The 17,765-nt window shown below is 40.0% G+C and overlaps 1 protein-coding gene across 25 annotated transcripts in view; it reads left to right on the forward strand.

Moving 5' to 3' along the window:
- sorbs2a (sorbin and SH3 domain containing 2a) overlaps nucleotides 1–17,765 on the forward strand; it is a 66,119-nt gene that overhangs the window by 32,771 nt on the left and 15,583 nt on the right. For 15 of the 25 annotated variants that reach the window (XR_007881453.1, XR_007881454.1, XM_051383620.1 and 12 more), the window contains 12 exons: nucleotides 1,294–1,349; nucleotides 2,549–2,638; nucleotides 5,000–5,026; nucleotides 5,177–5,301; nucleotides 6,957–7,382; nucleotides 9,190–9,316; nucleotides 9,785–9,960; nucleotides 11,896–11,962; nucleotides 12,831–12,881; nucleotides 12,992–13,205; nucleotides 13,537–13,651; nucleotides 16,362–16,433. Coding sequence is in view for 23 of the 25 variants with exons in the window: in XM_051383620.1 (XP_051239580.1) it covers nucleotides 1,340–1,349; nucleotides 2,549–2,638; nucleotides 5,000–5,026; nucleotides 5,177–5,301; nucleotides 6,957–7,382; nucleotides 9,190–9,316; nucleotides 9,785–9,960; nucleotides 11,896–11,962; nucleotides 12,831–12,881; nucleotides 12,992–13,205; nucleotides 13,537–13,651; nucleotides 16,362–16,433 (1,500 nt within the window). In the remaining 2 variants the exon portion in view is untranslated. The remainder of the gene's footprint in view (nucleotides 1–1,293; nucleotides 1,350–2,548; nucleotides 2,639–4,999; nucleotides 5,027–5,176; nucleotides 5,302–6,956; nucleotides 7,383–9,189; nucleotides 9,317–9,784; nucleotides 9,961–11,895; nucleotides 11,963–12,830; nucleotides 12,882–12,991; nucleotides 13,206–13,536; nucleotides 13,652–16,361; nucleotides 16,434–17,765) is intronic. The other 10 variants (XM_051383627.1, XM_051383630.1, XM_051383631.1 and 7 more) reach the window with 5 other exon arrangements.

The raw sequence follows: 17,765 nt of genomic DNA on the forward strand, positions 1-17,765 counted from the left end.
GTTATTTATGTTTCATATATGTACTGTAAAGTATTTGCTGAGGTCATTAAGTCTTTCACTCAGCTGGAAGAAGTTATGTTCCCACATTTGGATTCCATGGGTTTAGGCTTGGCTCAAACATCTTTCTGAACATGACAGGCAGCATGTGTTAATTTAATATAAACACTTTTGTACAGTGCTGCATACTAACATAAGTAAAAGAGAATTGAAAGTATATAAGTGAGCTTGTTGTCCTACTATTTAACACTTCCAGAGCTCTTGTGAAAATATATTAGGAACTAATTTGCAGTTTATATCCCTTTGATCGGCACTAAATCACGTCTGTTCACAGTGAAAACACTATAACACATTTTATATGTCAGATGTCCATCTTATACTCTTTGTCTCGTTGATAAAGCAGTTACTCAGAAATACGCTCACTAGCTTTCTGAGTCATTCATAATCATTTTCATCAGTATCTGTAGGCCATTCTTATCCATTACACATTATCTTTGTATCCGTTTTCAACACCTCCTATCCTATTCAGGGTTGATGGGACACTTGGGCAAAAGGCCAGGCACACCTTATGTTGCTAATCAATCACAGGTCTATGCAACCATAGCTTAATAATCAGAATGGCTTTTCAGTTCATTTATATGAATCAGTGAGTGGGTGTTAGTTCTAAGGTCTGGATACATGCTAGTGGTACTTTAAAAGCCTGGAAGTTCTGAAGTGCAGTTAATGATTGAGTTTGTCCCTCGGTTTGTCACAATTCATGTGTAGGAGGTCTGTACTCCAGCCTATAGGTTTTCTCAATATTGGAAAAATGCAATGTGTGAAAGGCATTTTAAAATTGAGCTGACTTGCAGTCAGTTGCAGTATGTCAGCATACTGTAGCGTTCCTACTCCTAAACATCATTAATCTCTCCAGAAATTCCTTGCACAGAGATGCTGGCTCTTAAAGTAGCGTGATTTGCATCAAAGTAAAACGAATGAAATTGGCAGATTTCCAATGTAATTGCTTATATGTAAAATTTAATACAAAGAGTTTAGTGTCTTTTAATTGCAGTAACTAAATTACTTATTGTAGCAGTCTTAGTAAGATCATTTTGTAAATGTAGATAAATAGATAGATAGATAGATAGATAGATATAGATAGATAGATAGATAGATAGATAGATAGATAGATAGATAGATAGATAGATAGATAGATAGATAGATTTTTTTTCTTTATTTATCCCGAGGGAAATTCAAGCACTAGAAAAGTGAGACTAAGACTATTTTTTGACTAAAATACTTTGTTTTGTTTTCCAGGAAAGTGTATCCCCCTGCAGTAGATCAGTAAGAAGTGCTCTTCAATATGAATACAGGTATACAACCGCACACACACAAACCACATGCTGCATGAATTCTTTGGGGAATCATCCGTCTATATCTATTGGTTTTGTTTTGTGCATTTCATCATGCATTTTTTTTTTACATTTTAACTGAACATAAAACTATTATTTATATTTGATACTTCACAATGAGAAAGTCAATGTGTTTCCACATTTCAGACCACCTAGTTATTTTAAAAGCCGCTATGTGTGCCAGTTTTCCTCTACCACAGGCATGAGTCTATCATTCTAACCCTGACCCTGTTTCACCGCTTTGGTGGTGGTCCATTTTGGGCATGGGTTACTGTGACTGAAAGCATCAATAAGTATAATAAGCCTGTTCCTTTTAACCACAATGACACATTCCCCCTTTAGTACATTCCTGAAGCTCTGTCCTAAACTTGGCAGTCATCCCAAATGTGTATTTCAGCCGGGGAATCAATGATGAGTAATCCATCTTTGAGTCTTCTCCACACACCAACACTGTGTGTGGCTGCCAGTGATAGCTTGACTCATCTTGGTTCTTCGCCTGTGTTTACGATGTGGAAGACAAAACAAAAATAGCTTTGTCATGTGTTAAAAGACAAACAATGACACTGCCCGAATTAGAAAAATTGATTTGATGAAGAAACAAAACAACAAAAAAGCTGACATTTCCCCTCACCAAATGGTTAGTGAGTAACTACAAAATAGCTATACTGATCATACCATATATGTCCAAAAAGCAAAACAAAACACTCCTACGAGACAAACTAGATCAGTAGCCACTGTCTGCCACAGGAAGTAGTAACACACAAACCTAATACAGGGGGTTTCCAGTAAACATATTTATTTAGTTTGATATTTAGTGATATTGACACTTGATTTCTCTATTAACAAATGTCCCCCATGTAAATTTCATTAGTCCTAAAGTCTTGACCCTCTTTGTGATTTTGTAAGCCTAATTCAGAAGCATCCAATACAACATCTTCTACTTTACAATTAAATCTTGTAATTGGGCTGTATACCAGTTTCTTCTCATATCCTGAGCTCATGCACTAAAAATCTGGCTCTTTAAGTGCATGTGCTTTGCCTCGTCTTTGCGTGTTATGTTGGCTGGAAGCATTTGTGTGTGTGTCTTTGTGTATATGCATGTGCACGTGTTTGCTGCTGCTTCTGCCTCTATGATCACCTGCCTGGCTGTGATTTCTCAGATAGCGGAGGATTCGCTCGCAAAAGTGTGGCCTTGTCACTCATACTCTCTCCCATGAAGAGGGTCCAGAGCTCACCAAATCTAGGCACAGGTACTAACACTCACAAACACTCAAGAAATGAACACATCTTTGAATAAGAAAATACAGACCACATCAGGTATTGACTCTACTAAACTGTGAAAGAGGTAAGTCTTTAAAAAGTGACTTGTTGTTTGGGCTCCATCAAGCTGATATGGTTTGAGCATATTTGAAATTGTATCAAATAGCCTGCGGCTGCCCCAGTTTGCTTAAGCAATGTTTGGACTACGGCATGCTATTTTTTTCTAATCAGTTGATTGTATAATTCTTTTGTTTCCTTTTTTTAGTCTCCTCCGTCCTGGGCTTGTTTTTGCTTCCTAAATCAGTCATACTGTACTTAGCTGTTGTTGATGTTAATCTTCCTCCCTTTTGACAGCTCTCATATGTCATGCTCACACACTGCTCCATGCCATTCCTCCCTCTTTATGGGTGGTTTAGTGTGTTCTTCCTGTTGTCTCAAGTTCTTCCTGCCTCATTTTTACCCATTACTCTTTTTCCTCTAGACATAGCACAGCTCCCTTGATCCTAAATTCTGCTTAATTCTTCCTGATCAGTGTTTTAGTTTAATGCAATAAAACTTACAAATGTTGTGTATATATAAGCCCCTTCATCCTAAAATTGTTGCCTTTTCCTTGTCACATTTAATTTGAAATCCTGAAGTTAACAGGAATAACTGAAGAGCTTTTTACATAGCGGGGGAGAAGAGCTGAAGCTAAAGTATATTCTGGGCTTCCAGGGGATGCAGCTGGTCAACCCCACCTGCCTACTCCTTTCCTTTGCTGAAAGAGCAGTGTTTGTGCCTGAACCTTGTCAGCATCCAGGTTAACAGCTGCCCCTATGTAGGCACCCCAGCACGGTCAGCTTCCTTTTAACAATAGTAGGGCACTGTGTGAAAGCTGATAAATTGTTGTCCGATGTAGAAGCTTTGGGAGCATGGTAGCACTGATCAAACCACCACTTAGACGGCTTAAGGATCCTGTGCGTAGCCACTAGAGCTTGTTTGTGAAGGAGACATGCAGGCGTCAGCTTCTAACGAACCCTCAGCCTTGGCAGGGGTGTACAGTTCAGTCATGATTACTGTTTAGCATACTGTTATACGTGGAGTCAGCTCTCAAAAATCTACAATGATGTTTCCTAGGAATACAGAAATCACCCTTCTGCATGGTTCCAACACTGTAAACTAGAGAGCGGAGGTTAAGGAGCCAGTTGAGAGTGTTTCGTGTGTTGTGGCATGATCCATCCCAGCTTGAGCCATTCCCGCTGGTAAAACTATCTGTCTATATTTCCGTGAGCTAGCCTACATAACCAGCCACATGGAATCAGTTGACATATTCACACAATCATAAAAATGTACAATTAACCATGAGTGTGTAAAAGCACTCAAGAAGAATTTGATTAAAGATGAAATAATTCCGCTTTATTTAAATCTGGTGTATATCCCATAATTGTGGCTATTTTGTGGGTCTATGGCTTTTGCTAACTTTGCACTGGCCACCTCTGACGTCAAGATTTAAAATAAATGAGGACTCAAAACAACATATATTTTAGGGCAAACTGAGTGAACCTCAAACAGATTTTTACATAAATAATTTCTAACACTCTGAGTGTGACTGAAAGTAAACACAGAAAGAAAAACAGCCTGCACTCATTTCTATAACAGAACCAAAATCTGATAGAACATACATGTACCCACTGCAGCCTTCTGAAGTAAGCCTATTTTCATATAAATAAGCCATTACCATATTATTCATTTATACTGGTAATACTGTGTGAGTTTTGTTTTTAGAAATCTGTAATTTCTGTGACTTAGAATCCTAACCAATTGTTAGTTAGCTCTGTGAATTAGTGTAGTTGTCTTGTCACTGTTTTATCGTCAAAAGTTGACAAAACGACATTATCCGGAGAAAATGCTTGGGCTTTCTGCGATTTACCGGAGAGGAATCATTAGTGGTAGTAAAAGCAGTAGTAGTAGTTCATGGTGATTACAAGATCAATTGGTGGACAGGGCCTTTTTCTCGAGTTTCACAACCACCGTAGTTTCTCCTACACACGCCCGTTCTTATTCCCAGGTTGTCAGATACAGACGCGAGTGGTGTTCAGTTAGTTCGAATCTGCAACTTCACTGCTAGATGCCACTAAATCCTACACACTTGTCATTTAACATACATAATTTATCTGTCCTATGCATTTTCCTCTTCAGTCTGTCTTTTCAGACCTGTGTTTACTCCCTTAACCCCATCACCAAGTCTCTGTTTGTCACACTGAACATACTCACAAATACTTTGTGAGACAACAGCTATACAGTAGTATTGATGTTTGTTGCAGTGGCGATTGTGATCACACACTTATTGCTGTGTCTTCTCTGTTCTCCAGGGAGTGATTCTCACTCATCAGACTTGGGTAAGTCTCTGCTCCTTATGGTGAATTCAGGTGGAAAATCTTGACATTGCGCATGATAAAAGGCGCTATGAAACACCCCGTAGGAGACCATAAAACATAATCAAAACACACCGCAGTGTGTGATGTTAATATTATTAACTTTATCTTCAGAATCCTGGCGGTCACGCAGTGTAACAGATGGCCTTAAGAACGGAGATGCCAACAGCTCATCTCTTGCTGCCAAAGGCTTCCGCAGTGTCAGACCCAACCTACAGGAGAAAAAGTCTCCAACACAGGTAAAATGTCTCACACACCACACTGACAGATGTTGACATTTGCATTTTTTCTGTTGTACTATTATTTAGAGTTTAATCAAAGAAGTGTGTTTGGCTTGTAAAAGTCTTTTTTTGGAATTCTTATTCTTAATGACAACACATACCATCATAATTAATGGATCATTTACACAGAACCATACTGTAGTTGGAAGAACTTGATGATTATTTGTATCAAGCTTTGAATTGATTACTTGTTTGTTGTTGTTGCTTGAACTCCTCTTGGCTGTGGAATTCTAATTGCCCAACAAGGATGTCAATCACGTGCCCCTGCCACCCCCCAGGAGAGAGAGTTTCCACTTTTCACCCACTGGCACTAATCCACCAGACTACAGCTCCCTCATTACCTTGGCTAATGATTTTAGCCCTGGAACGCTAACATTCACTCAGAATGAGAAAGCAATTTTGAAAGAGTCCTACACTATTCACAGCGCTTCTTCTTACTCCTACTCAGAGAGCAGTGAAAACCCAGTCCAACAGGCACACCAGTCCACTGTCCCAAATGATGTTAGCAACTGTAGTGCAACCACCACCACTAATACACAAGCCCATGAGCGTAAGGTGTCTTCCCTCAAACTAACCCCGGTCACCATCCCTGACCCTCCGGCTCACTGCAACTCTAACCTTGACCCCCAACCTAAGACCCAGACAACAGGTTCCCCTTCACCCACTCCCCAACCTCCACAGAGGGCCCCCATCCTGTCTCTACCCCTGACACAGACTGCCTCGCTTTCTGTCCATTTGGGCCCCGAGAGTCTGAAACATCCAGAGCCTTCAAACAACACAATGGAACTCAAGGTCCCAAATCAAAGTCCACCTCCAGCCCAGGTGGAGATAATGAAGGCTCCTCCTGCAGTTCCACCAAGACCTTCTCCTGCAGAACTGTTGGTACATAAGTGACTACATACTGTAACAATACAACAAACAAGAGCAATGATTTTGTCAATTTTAAGGTTACTATAATACAACATCCCCGGGGTTTTGTCTTTGTGACATCAAGAGTGATTAAAGGGTAACACACTGGCTGTGTTATTTCATTTGAGGCTCTTAGTATACCATAAACACCCATACACACCAAAGAAGTAGTCAAGCTACCATAGCCGGGATGTGCCAAGAGAGACAGGGTTTTTTTCTGGTGTCTTTTCTGGGGACAGTGGTGTTCCTTGAAGCTGGTGTTTGGCCTTACATAGAAAAAGGGAGGTGCAGTTGTTTTAATGCACGTATTACACTGCTTATGTGTGTTGCCCTTTAGTTTGCTAGTCTTGGTGCTGCCATCCAACCAACCAAACTAATTGTGGTTCTGCATATGTGTGAACTTATACTGTATATGTGATAACCAACTGTTACATATATTTTGTACCACTGTTACTGTATTTGCTGCCTTCCAACAAGTTTGAACTAACAGAGCCTCTTCAATTCACAGCATCAATCATGTTTCGGACGATGATGCTGCAGCCTCATGACACCTCATTGTGATTTCACAACAGCATTTCACCTTCTGTTAGGCTCACGTGTTACTTCCACACATCCTTTGTGACAACACAGCTAATGAGTGATATCACTAAGCACTCTCCTCATCTCCTCCTTTTCCAATCAACTCCCTCTCCTTCCAACACCAGGGGCCTCCCTCCCCTGACCCCACAGCACGGCACTCCCCCTATCGCTGCCACAGCTCAGAATCACTCGACTACCTGTCAGGCCTAATGCCCAAGACTCTATCGCCCACTCCGTATGTTCCTAGTGGAGCTAGCAGCACAGCTGGTGCAGTCAGCGGGCCGAGCCTTACCGCAGTCAGCAGTGCGAGCATCAGTGGCTGTGTGTCACCCTCGGCTTCCCCCCTGACGGTGTCAGCCCTCAGCCACTACTCATCGTCCACGGCGGGTCTGCTGGATGAGCTGCAGATCTGTAGCCTGGACTCACCTGGCGCCTCACCCACACCATCGCCCACCCTCAGCCATGTCTCTACCTACACTTCCACTGCTGGCCTTGATGATGTGCTAACAACCTCTGTGGCCTCCACTGCTGCAGCATCCACTTTCACTAACGTAATTATCCCAACAAGTCACTGCAGTAACACATATCATCACCAAAACAAATGGTTTCCTCTCTCCCTCCACTCATTTGGATGGCAGAACCAAACCTTCACAAAGTGTGTTATTACTATTGATTTTTACCTTCACTAACCGCCAACTACAACCTACTTGTCAGACACCAAAATTAAATTCAGCCCACTAGGTTCCCTCACTATGTTCATGTCTGTACTCATTAGAACACTGTCTATGTGTGCTTGTCTATGTTTCTCTTTGTTATGCCTTTTTTTTGCAATCAAATGCAATTATACTCTCTCTTAAAGGCCGGTTCACATAAAAAATTCATGATGTGACAAAACCATTTCCAGAGAAGTTAATGTAGCAGAGTGAAGTTGGAAGCTGTTGGCTGCAGGTTTCTGGCATCTGCAAAGACTGAACCAGGGTGGCTGTAGTTGTGTTTCCTGTTCACTCATTATATTGCCCCACAGAATGGTACATCTGTAGATTTTTATTTTTTATTATTATTAAATGTGCATGTGTACAAGACTGATATTAAGGTTGAATTGACATTTTGTTAGGGCTAGATAATCGAGTTTATCATTGGCTTCCAAGCCAGAAATCAGCTTGGTGTCAATCAAAGTTGCATTGCATTGCCACGTTTTACTCTGAACTTCATGGTTTGCATCTTCCATCAGTGGCAGTACTGCTCAATGTCATTGAAGTTTTCATTTTACTCATTGCCCAAGCACAAAACTCAGAAGAAGTCAGAAGTAGGGAGCGCAACAGGACCAGCATGTTCGCAGAGCTGCACCTTCGGTCTCCACATGTGTTTACACAGGATGTGTTCAGGCACAGTATTGAGTGTGAGTCACTTGTGTTTTGGTAGCTCACAGAGCGTGAAACAGAAAAAAATTTACTTAAAGCATAAAAATACACTGTGGTCATGCATGTATAGAGCAAGTAAGGTATGAGCCGTTGTGCAGCCTGTAGACAGCTGGATTGTTCAAATAGAGGTATAGATAGAAAATGTCTGTTCTGTCAGACGTGCATGAGACTGACCATTATTAAACCAGACTGAAACATCTCCTGTGTAGACACACTGTTGGATACACTGGCAACCGAGTGTTTGTGTGTCCGCTTGCGTGTTTGATGTGAATTAATCACTTTTAAATTGCATTGGTTGCTAGGTACAGTAGTCATTGTTTTTTTTTAAGCTATCATGAATCTTTGATCTGAACACACAGGCCTTTAAATAAAATGTTTTTATACTTTGTCAGATGAAATCATATGTTCCTGTGTCATGTTGAATGGGAGAGCATTCTACAGAAGAGCCTCCCATTGTAACTGTATCGTGTCCATTGTCTTGTTTATGTCACAACTAATTTATAATGAAAGTATGTAAATCTGAAAGAGTTGTGTTTGTTTTCCATCGCTGCTTTAATCTCTTCTGTCTGTTTTGAAGTGAAGTAATTCAATAAGTGCCCCTTTCCCTCACTAACTGTTCTTACATTGCACAGTCACTTCAGATTCAGCAGCTCCTATGAATCACATAAGCCCCAATATCTGTCTACATGTACATTCATTTCCATACTAGGTTCCTCTACACCTTCATATGTTATAGCAATATGATGACTAATAATGGATTTATAAAACTAATCATTCTCTTGTTTTGCTAAATGTGTTTTACATGTACACTTATCACCTATTGTTGTAGGGCAGAGCAGCAATATTCTCCACTATAGTAAATGGAAATTTGTACATTTTTCTGCCATTTGTAATTGGTAGTGAATGACTCTCTTTCTGGCTTGTGGGTCACTTCTAGGGCCAGGTTCTCTCTCACGCTATGAATGGAAGTACTAGCCATCCACAGAGGCCCCTCTCTCCCCCATCCTACCCTCCTCCCCCGTCCTCACTCCACACTGGGCTCCAGAGACAGAGCAGGAGTTCAGGTGAGTGGCTGACCTTCCACCATATTTTCTTCTACAACATGCTTGGAAGGGCTGTGCTGTATTCAAATGGTTGCAATCTGCTTTACTTTACTGCTAGAAGCCACAAAATTCTTTAAAAAAAACCTGCCCTGATATGACTGAATTGCTTATAATTTCAAGAATGTGTTTTTTACAGAGCTATAACAATTAAATAGTTAATAGATATTTAGGTAAAGTATTTGTTTCAATTCCAGTATATGTATATACCTCAAACCATAACCATTCAGTTGTGTAGCACAGTAACACATTAATTAGTACAAAATGGAGGCAAATATTCTGGTTGTTCTTGTACTACTCAAATCTTAAAACATAAAAAAGGGCAGTCAGTCTTGGTGCTGGTTCAGTATTCACTATTTTAGCTGGTGTTAGGTGCCCCAACTTTGTTTGATTATTAGTAGGTACATCTAACAGTGCGTCTTCCTCTTTTAGAGGGCAGCGAGTCAGTCACCAGAGAGTCTGTGGTGTCGGGCCACACCAGCGTCAGCAGCACTGTGCCCATTGCCCACTTCTCAGAAGAAGAGAAAAAGGTGTCCGTCATTAAAGCCCCTCATTATGAAGGCATCGGCCCTGTGGATGAGTCTGGCATCCCTATTGCCATCCGTACGGTGAGGTCAAACACACACACACACACACACAGAGCTGTCCACACTAGTTTGCATACTGTAGCGTTGTACAGTAGTGTCTTTTGACCCATTGTTGTCTTGTTATGTGATCAGGTTCACGAGAGGGGATTACTTTCAGCTGTCAGCAGCTTTTGACCCCCTTTCTCTCTTACTCCCACTATCTCTTAGTATGTCTTTTACTCTCCCCCTGTGTGCTAGTTATAGAGGAGTTCAGAAAAGGTCTTTGCTTTAGTACTTGTCAAAGTGTGCAGCTGTGTGTTATCTCTGCTAAGGCTTTCTGTATCACTGTCCCTCAGATATCCATTTCTTGAAGAATGGCATTTAAAGACTAAAGAATGAGTGAGCAAGAGAAAGTTAGAGAAAGAATGAAAGACGGGCAATAAAAGCAAAGAGAAAAGGTGGAGGGAAAAAAAGCAGGAAAGAAGAAAAACAGATGCTCCTTGTTGTGAGCAGACAAACATTTTTGTGGGCACTTTATTTGGTAGCCATGGAGAGTGAAGTGGTAATTGGCCCGTCTCTTGGCTGTGCCAATGCTACATGCTCAGTCACACACACTCCTTCACTGTGGAGCCAAACTGCCTCTTCTCTGACCAGAGTTCAGACACAGTGTTTAGTGCTACTGAATAAAGACAGGATTAAGTCTTCCTGCCATTTGATAGCTCTTTTTTGAAGTGGCTGTTAGATCTATACTGTACACACAAAGACACACATACCAGGGTTTCTCCTGGATTTTCCATGCAGAACACCAGAAGCTCCCACTCTGATTTTGTAGCAACATGGCTTCTGTATCTTCTACGCTGCCAAACCAAATCTGCTGACATTGATTTCTGAAAGTAGCCCGGATCAACATTACACACAAATGTTCTACATGTTTGGATATTATGGCAATTTATATATGTATGTTTAAAAGTTGAAATATACTCCACAAATGTTATAGACTGACCAAATAACACAAAAACATTACTATTACTAGTATTTTAGTATAGTAGTATACTATATAACAAAAAATGCAATGATTAAATGCCACATCTTTTTTTCTTTTAAAGTCACAGTAAAACAGAATTTAGTGTTTATCTTCTGTAATGTGACCTATTTCCAAGTGAAACAGGATATGTAAGTGAGGTATAATTATGAGAGATTCTTTGGAAATGTAGACCTTTTTGCCATCTGACATCCAAACACACACTCCTACTATGATATTGCTCTGCTAGCTACTTCAGTCCACGAGCTAACAGTGAAGTGTGGTTTTACATGATGGCCGGGGGTTAGCTCATTGCCCCAAATCACATTTGATTGGATACATTTATGTATACAGTACAGTCCCTGTGTTTAAGATGAGTCATCTAGTGTATTCCAATGTTTTACAGAAAGAGAAAGGAGAGAGATTTTGACATACACACACAAAACATATAAAAAAGATAAATGAAAACACTTTGAACATTTATATTTTATTTCAGTGTATCTTTAATAGATCTCTTAGATATGTGTGTGAAAACAATGAAAATCAATTTTCAGATTTATCATCAGCTATAGCTGAAACAAGAGAGACATATTAAGAGCAGCTTCCTTGAATTAAGTTAAAACAGTGTGATGCAAATGCTTCTTGACAAGATTATTCATGTTGGACACAAAAACAGAAGATTTAGTCAATCTTAAATCATCCTACATTTCTTTCATTGAACAAGCTTGATCAACATTTCCTAAAAGCATGATATGGAGAGTGTCTTTAAATACGATGAATGTATCTTATAAATAATTTATTCATGTCACAGCATAAGTTGAATTCTCTGTGAGGGAAATATGGATCTCTAGAAAGGCTGAGGGTGTGTAATGGCCTATAAAACGGTGTGAACCCTTTCGACGTTTATGTTGCGTTTCACGGCACATAAATCTTTATGATGATTTCTCTCTCTACAGACGGTGGACAGGCCTAAGGACTGGTACAAAACTATGTTCAAACAGATCCACAAGGTTCACAAAGCAGGTAAGTAAATACTGAATCACACTGAATGGCAGAAATTTCCCATTATTTGATGCGATTGGTTTATCAGACATTATGAGCAGAATTGCTCATGCACACACCCATACAATATGCGTATGTGTGTATCATTGTGTGTCTCTGCATGTCACCTATTGTTAAACCAAAAGACCCAAAGGACCTCAGAGCCAGAACTCATTAGATGAGGACAAGAGAGTTTGGAGAGGAGGAGGAATTGAGAGAAACCTCTAATAGACACTCAGCTGTCCTGGGAAATCTGCTCTAATTTTGTGGGCTTGACAGACTCACAGTCATTACAAGGCTTGTTTGTTCATAACTGCTCAGGCTTCTTCTCCTGAAGCACACATACAAACATACACACAATTTCATGATTGTGTGTGCCTAAAAGAATGTTTGCATGCATCTTGGAGAGTTGATGAATATGCACATATTCTCTGTAAATGTATAAAGCAATATTCCATTAACCCCTGTAGAATTTGCAGAAAACTGCAGCTTCAACTTCACTTTCATAGTATCATAATTATGTCAGAATATGGGCAATACACTGCTTCTAAGGGTTGCTATCGCCCTTCTTAAAAGAAAAAAACACATATTGGAAAAACAATAGTTTGAAACACGCTGAGCTTGTGGATGAACAGAGGAGAAGTGGTTTATGCTGCTTGGGTGGTTTTGATCCTTTCTGCTGTGAAAAATGGCCACTATCTGAAATTACTTTGTTACTGACTGTTTTCAAGCTGACTAAAGGTGATGTTCTCCCTGGAGAGGAAACTACAAACTTGTAAATGATTATATTATCATTATAAATTATGTTTGTACATGTATACCAACCAGTCTTTGTTCCTTTCATCTACAGATGATGACTATTCTGACACATACAATGCAACATATGCTGTCATTAACAATGGTGAGAAATGTTTTAAGTAATGTCGTCCCAACCCATTTGTCTCCTCCTGTCTGGCTTGCTCTGCTTCATTACTTCGCCCTCCGATGTCTCTTCTGCCCTATCCTTAACAGACGACTACAGCCTGTCGTCCAACACCACCATGGCCCACCCTGCTCCCCGGACACATACATACAGGCCACTCGCCAAAAGCCCCTCGGACAACGGAGGTCATCTGGGGCCTCGGGAGCCTTCGCCATCCCCTGTACCCCCTCCACCTCCACCTATGCCATCTCTCCTCCAACTGAGGGCCAGAGACAGTGACCGTGATAAAGACTTGCCTGACGCGTAAGACAAACTTTGCCTTATCTCTTTCATGTATGACACCTTATTAGTTTTAGAAATACTGGCCCTCAATAAAACTCAAAACCTGGCCCTCAAACAAAACTAAATTTAAATCCCCATGTCATGCACACAAACTAATTCATGGGATGGATTATTTATTTATTCTAATAGTTTATGTGCATTTTTTTATTTTTTATTTTTTCTCACATTAATTCTGAGCCAACTTTATTTATATATTATATTATATTCCTTTAAAATATTCTTAAATAGATAACTAACATAGTGTCCGAATGCTTTCTAAGAAATATGTTTTTTTTATTATTATTTGCACCAGGAATGAATGGGGTCCTCCCAACAGGAAAGTGGACACACGAAAGTACCGTGCAGAGCCCAAGAGTATTTTTGAGTATGAGCCTGGGAAGTCCTCTATTTTGGAACATGAAAGACCAGTGAGTATATATTTTAAAATGTTCTTTAATTTCATACAGTGAATTGAATTGAAATTGACATTTTTCTATTAAAAACACTGAAAACTGCCTGTAGGAGCCAATCTGGAAGTTTATTCTTCAACATTTGCTGGCTTCACGTCTCTATCTTGGGAGAATATTTCTATTACCGTGACAATGATGTAATTTCTGTTACTGTTGTTGTAGTTATGCTTGTTATTGTTAAAAAAAAAAAATTCTTCTGTCACATTCGGTTTTGCTTCGGAGCCAAATAAAAGGTGCATTTCTGAAGAGGTAGACAACTAAACATTAAGCAACATGAAGTGTAGAGATGGAGCAACAAGTAGATGGTCGAATTGAGAAAAGCAAACACCTTTCTAACTTGCAGGTCTTTGTATACATCAGCGTATTGTTAATATATTTTCATATTATGGGCTTTTGCATGGACTTCCGTCAGACACAGTGTGGGCGGTAAAAAGCGAAGGTTTCTAGTGCTGCATCCTCTAGCGACTGTACTGGCTGTTCACTCTGTGTGGGGTGAATGACAAAGCAGACAGAGGAGATAATTACCGTGTAGAGTTAGGGCAGAAAATAATAGACATGAGATATCTGATAAAAAGGACGAGATAATGGAGAATGTGTTACAGATGAGGAGTTATGTGAGAATAGATTCAATAGAAAAGGTTTTTGTGAAGGTTTTGCAGATGTTTAATGCGATGACTGCAGAAAGCTCTCCCAGGGCAATAATGCATGAGTCAGTTCCTGATAAGGCAATAAAAGGAGAAAGCTGTAGGGAGTAGACGTGAACCCACGCTGTCCAATCTGCTGTCTGGGACTCTATATGTTCAGAAGCTTTTTTCCTCCACTCTCCAAGGTGAAGAAATTGCCCCCCAAAACATGCTGTTCGGTGATGAAATATCCATTTGGGCATTTATAAGCCATAGCAAACAAAAATGTTTCTGGTCCTCTTTCTTTTTTTCTGTGTGTGTCTACAGTACTTCCGTGATTGGCAGTCTCCGCTCTAGGCTTCACTTTTTCACAGGGTGACTCATTTGTCTCAAAGCTGAATTCTCTTTTTAGCAGGCGAGATGTGACACCACAACACCTACAAAACATCTCCTGGCAGTGTTTCATTTGGCGTGAAAACCATTTTCATGTGGGAGCAGGGTTAGAAAGAGCAGACAGAGTAGTAAGTGCATTATCTCTACAGTTGAAACAACAGTAACACTTTTTGAAAATGAATAAGGCTCTTCACTGAAGTGCACATCCAAGTGTGTCAATGGAAACAAATAAAGAAAGCTGTACTTGTTGGAGTTGTTTAACTTGCTACACAGCAGTAACCATTGTTTTTGCTTAGCTGTATAATTGTGAAGCATGTAAATACTTTCATCCCATCTGACACAGTTTATTGCAGGTTGATTTGATATGAAAATGTATCTCTATGTGATACAAGGGAAGGGCTGTTATAATCTATCATGTGACAACAGCAGAGATAAACTGCTTCCTTAAGGCAATTTATCCATCAGTTACATGCCAGGTATTCAGAATAGTGGAGGGTGTTTTTTTCAGTCAATAAATTTGAACAAACGTAGCTGACATGCCTCAATATGAAATATGCATCACAGTTCTTAACTCTAAATTAAATATTTGTGATTATTAGACATTATTAGACATGGTGGAATCAAGTGTGTTGTTGGGGATAACTTTACAAAAGACATAAAAAGGCATTAGGACAGGATAAATAAATAGGGTTAAACAAGTAAATATTAACTGATTGGCTGGTTTAGTGGTTTATAGCACTGTCCTGCCTTGATGTTTTTACCTGTTCTCTAAGTAATTAATTAACTTAACACCATTAATTAACACCAAAAAAAACCATAGTGTGTTAACATTAACAATATTTGACACTCAACTGGAGTTATGGCAGTGTGTAGCACTTGGGTCAGTTGGCTGGCTGATGGTGAAGCCATACTGCTCCCACCAGTGTAGAAGTGAAGCTTATTGTACACCCATGTAAGTAACCCCTCATGTCTTTTCCAGACAGCTCTTAAAAACGGACCCTTTCCTCCTCTTCTTTAATGAGTTCCTCTGATGATGATTTAGTATGCCATCCACTGAGCCAGCACAAAGGTGTGGATAATGAGGTTGGGTGTTAGACATGTAATGCTCAAAGTAACATTCTGATTTTCATTATCTGTCACCTGTGCTTTGGCTTAGAATAAGCCAGTGGTAATTTGATTCTGTCATGTGATTCACAGCCCTCTTAATTTTTGTGCATACGAAATTAATGACTGTCAATTCAAAAGAGCCTACGTGTTGAAATTGCCTGCCTCTTCGGTCCCCACTGATGACAAGAGTGTCACTGTGCATATTAGATTATTTAGTGTAAACACGTTTAATTACTGGCTGATGATAATAAGGAATTATGGTACTTTGCCTAACAAATAACTTTTTGGATTACTGTCAGACCAGTTAAAGTAGTGAAGTTAAATTTTCTTAAGATTTGTCAATAGAAAATGGGTTTTGCATCACTACCTTCGTCCCCATGAGCCAGTCTAAATCCTCATCCTGGTTCATCCTGTGCCCATCTCTCTGTGCCACCTTTGCCCATTCCTAACCATGAGGTCCATGTCTCTCTTTGTGTGTGACTTCTTTCCACACTTCTTCTGTCTTTCTTTTACCTCCTCTCTCTGTCACTGTCATGCTTTCCCAGACCTATGATGACATAGATTTAGAGAACGAGCCTTGGTATAAGTTCTTTTCCGAGCTGGAGTTTGGGCGGCCGGTAAGTCAGGGCCATAGTTGCTCCCTCAACCACAACCCTGCCATAGGCAAACACCCCCCCTTTTTTTTTTTTTTAAATGTGTCCACCAATAGACTGGGTGGGGCTAGTTGTTTGGGCATGTGGTACTTGTTGGGTGCTGTGAACCCCCACCCTCCCCCACCCTCGTGACAGGCTGTGTTATGTCTCTGCGTTGCTGGGTTTTTTGGTCTGGTGGCTAGCAGGCACAGAAGCCTTTTGTATTGAAATTTTTATTTCAGTTGGTTTGTTATTGCATTTTGTCCAAAAATAAGCAGGAAAATAGGTTAAAAGGCAGTGTGCTCCAGATGCTTTAGATGAGCTGACTTTTAGGCTGGTAGAACTGCACAGACCAGTCAGTCAATCAATCAATCAATCAATCAATTAATCAATCAATCTTAACATTGATAAATATGCAATGGATGAGTTTCCTAATGATACATATTATTATTATCCTTTTTATCTGGGTAACAGTCTGAGTCTGTGCAGTTTCTTCAACATCTCTTACACATGTTAACATGTGTATCAATTAATTAGCCTTTTATTTAGCCTGTTTATTCATTTAATCATTTATTCATGTCTGCTAGTATTTCTGTTTATCTTTACTTTGGTAAAGGAATGCTCTGCATATCTTCAAACTAAATGCTGTAGTACCCTCTGCTGGATGTAAGAGGTAATAACGTCCTAGTGGCTCAGGGCAGGGATTGCTTCTAGCTTCTGGGATCAAATTACCCCAACCTGACTGATTTACAAAGTGTCATGAGGACATGCCTCTATCCATGCCAGCATGACATCAGGTGATGATTTGTGGGGCTTATTCGAAATGTTCAGGTGAAAATGTCATATCTGGAGCTGCCATGACTTCCCGAGGTCATGTTGTGCTGTGTATTGAGATTTCAACCTGCAATATTTTGAATGTTTCACATCACTGAATAAGCCCTCAGAGTGTACAAGGTTTCCCTACATGCACTGACTGGTCCAGCTGGGACAGAATCTCACAGTATGTTTAGTGTTTGAGTGTTTATTGAGGTGATACAAGAAGTCACAAAATGTTTTGGCCAACTGAGTGAACCGTAGTTTATCTGCACTATTAAACGAGCACTAAATCACAGCATTTGAGAGTGCAATTCAATGCACTCTCAAATAAACACAACACTGCAGCTTGTGCTTCACTCGGCTTCCTGCTTTACAGCTTGCTCTCACACTTTGCATGTGTGTGTGGTACATGGGCACATTTCTGTGTGTGTATGTGTGTGTGGTATAAAGGTTGATGTAGTAGGCCTGATTTATTTTAGCATTGCTATACTGTATCTTAAA

Source organism: Dicentrarchus labrax, unplaced genomic scaffold, assembly GCF_905237075.1.
Source record: "Dicentrarchus labrax unplaced genomic scaffold, dlabrax2021, whole genome shotgun sequence".
In the NCBI taxonomy this organism is placed as follows: domain Eukaryota; kingdom Metazoa; phylum Chordata; class Actinopteri; family Moronidae; genus Dicentrarchus; species Dicentrarchus labrax.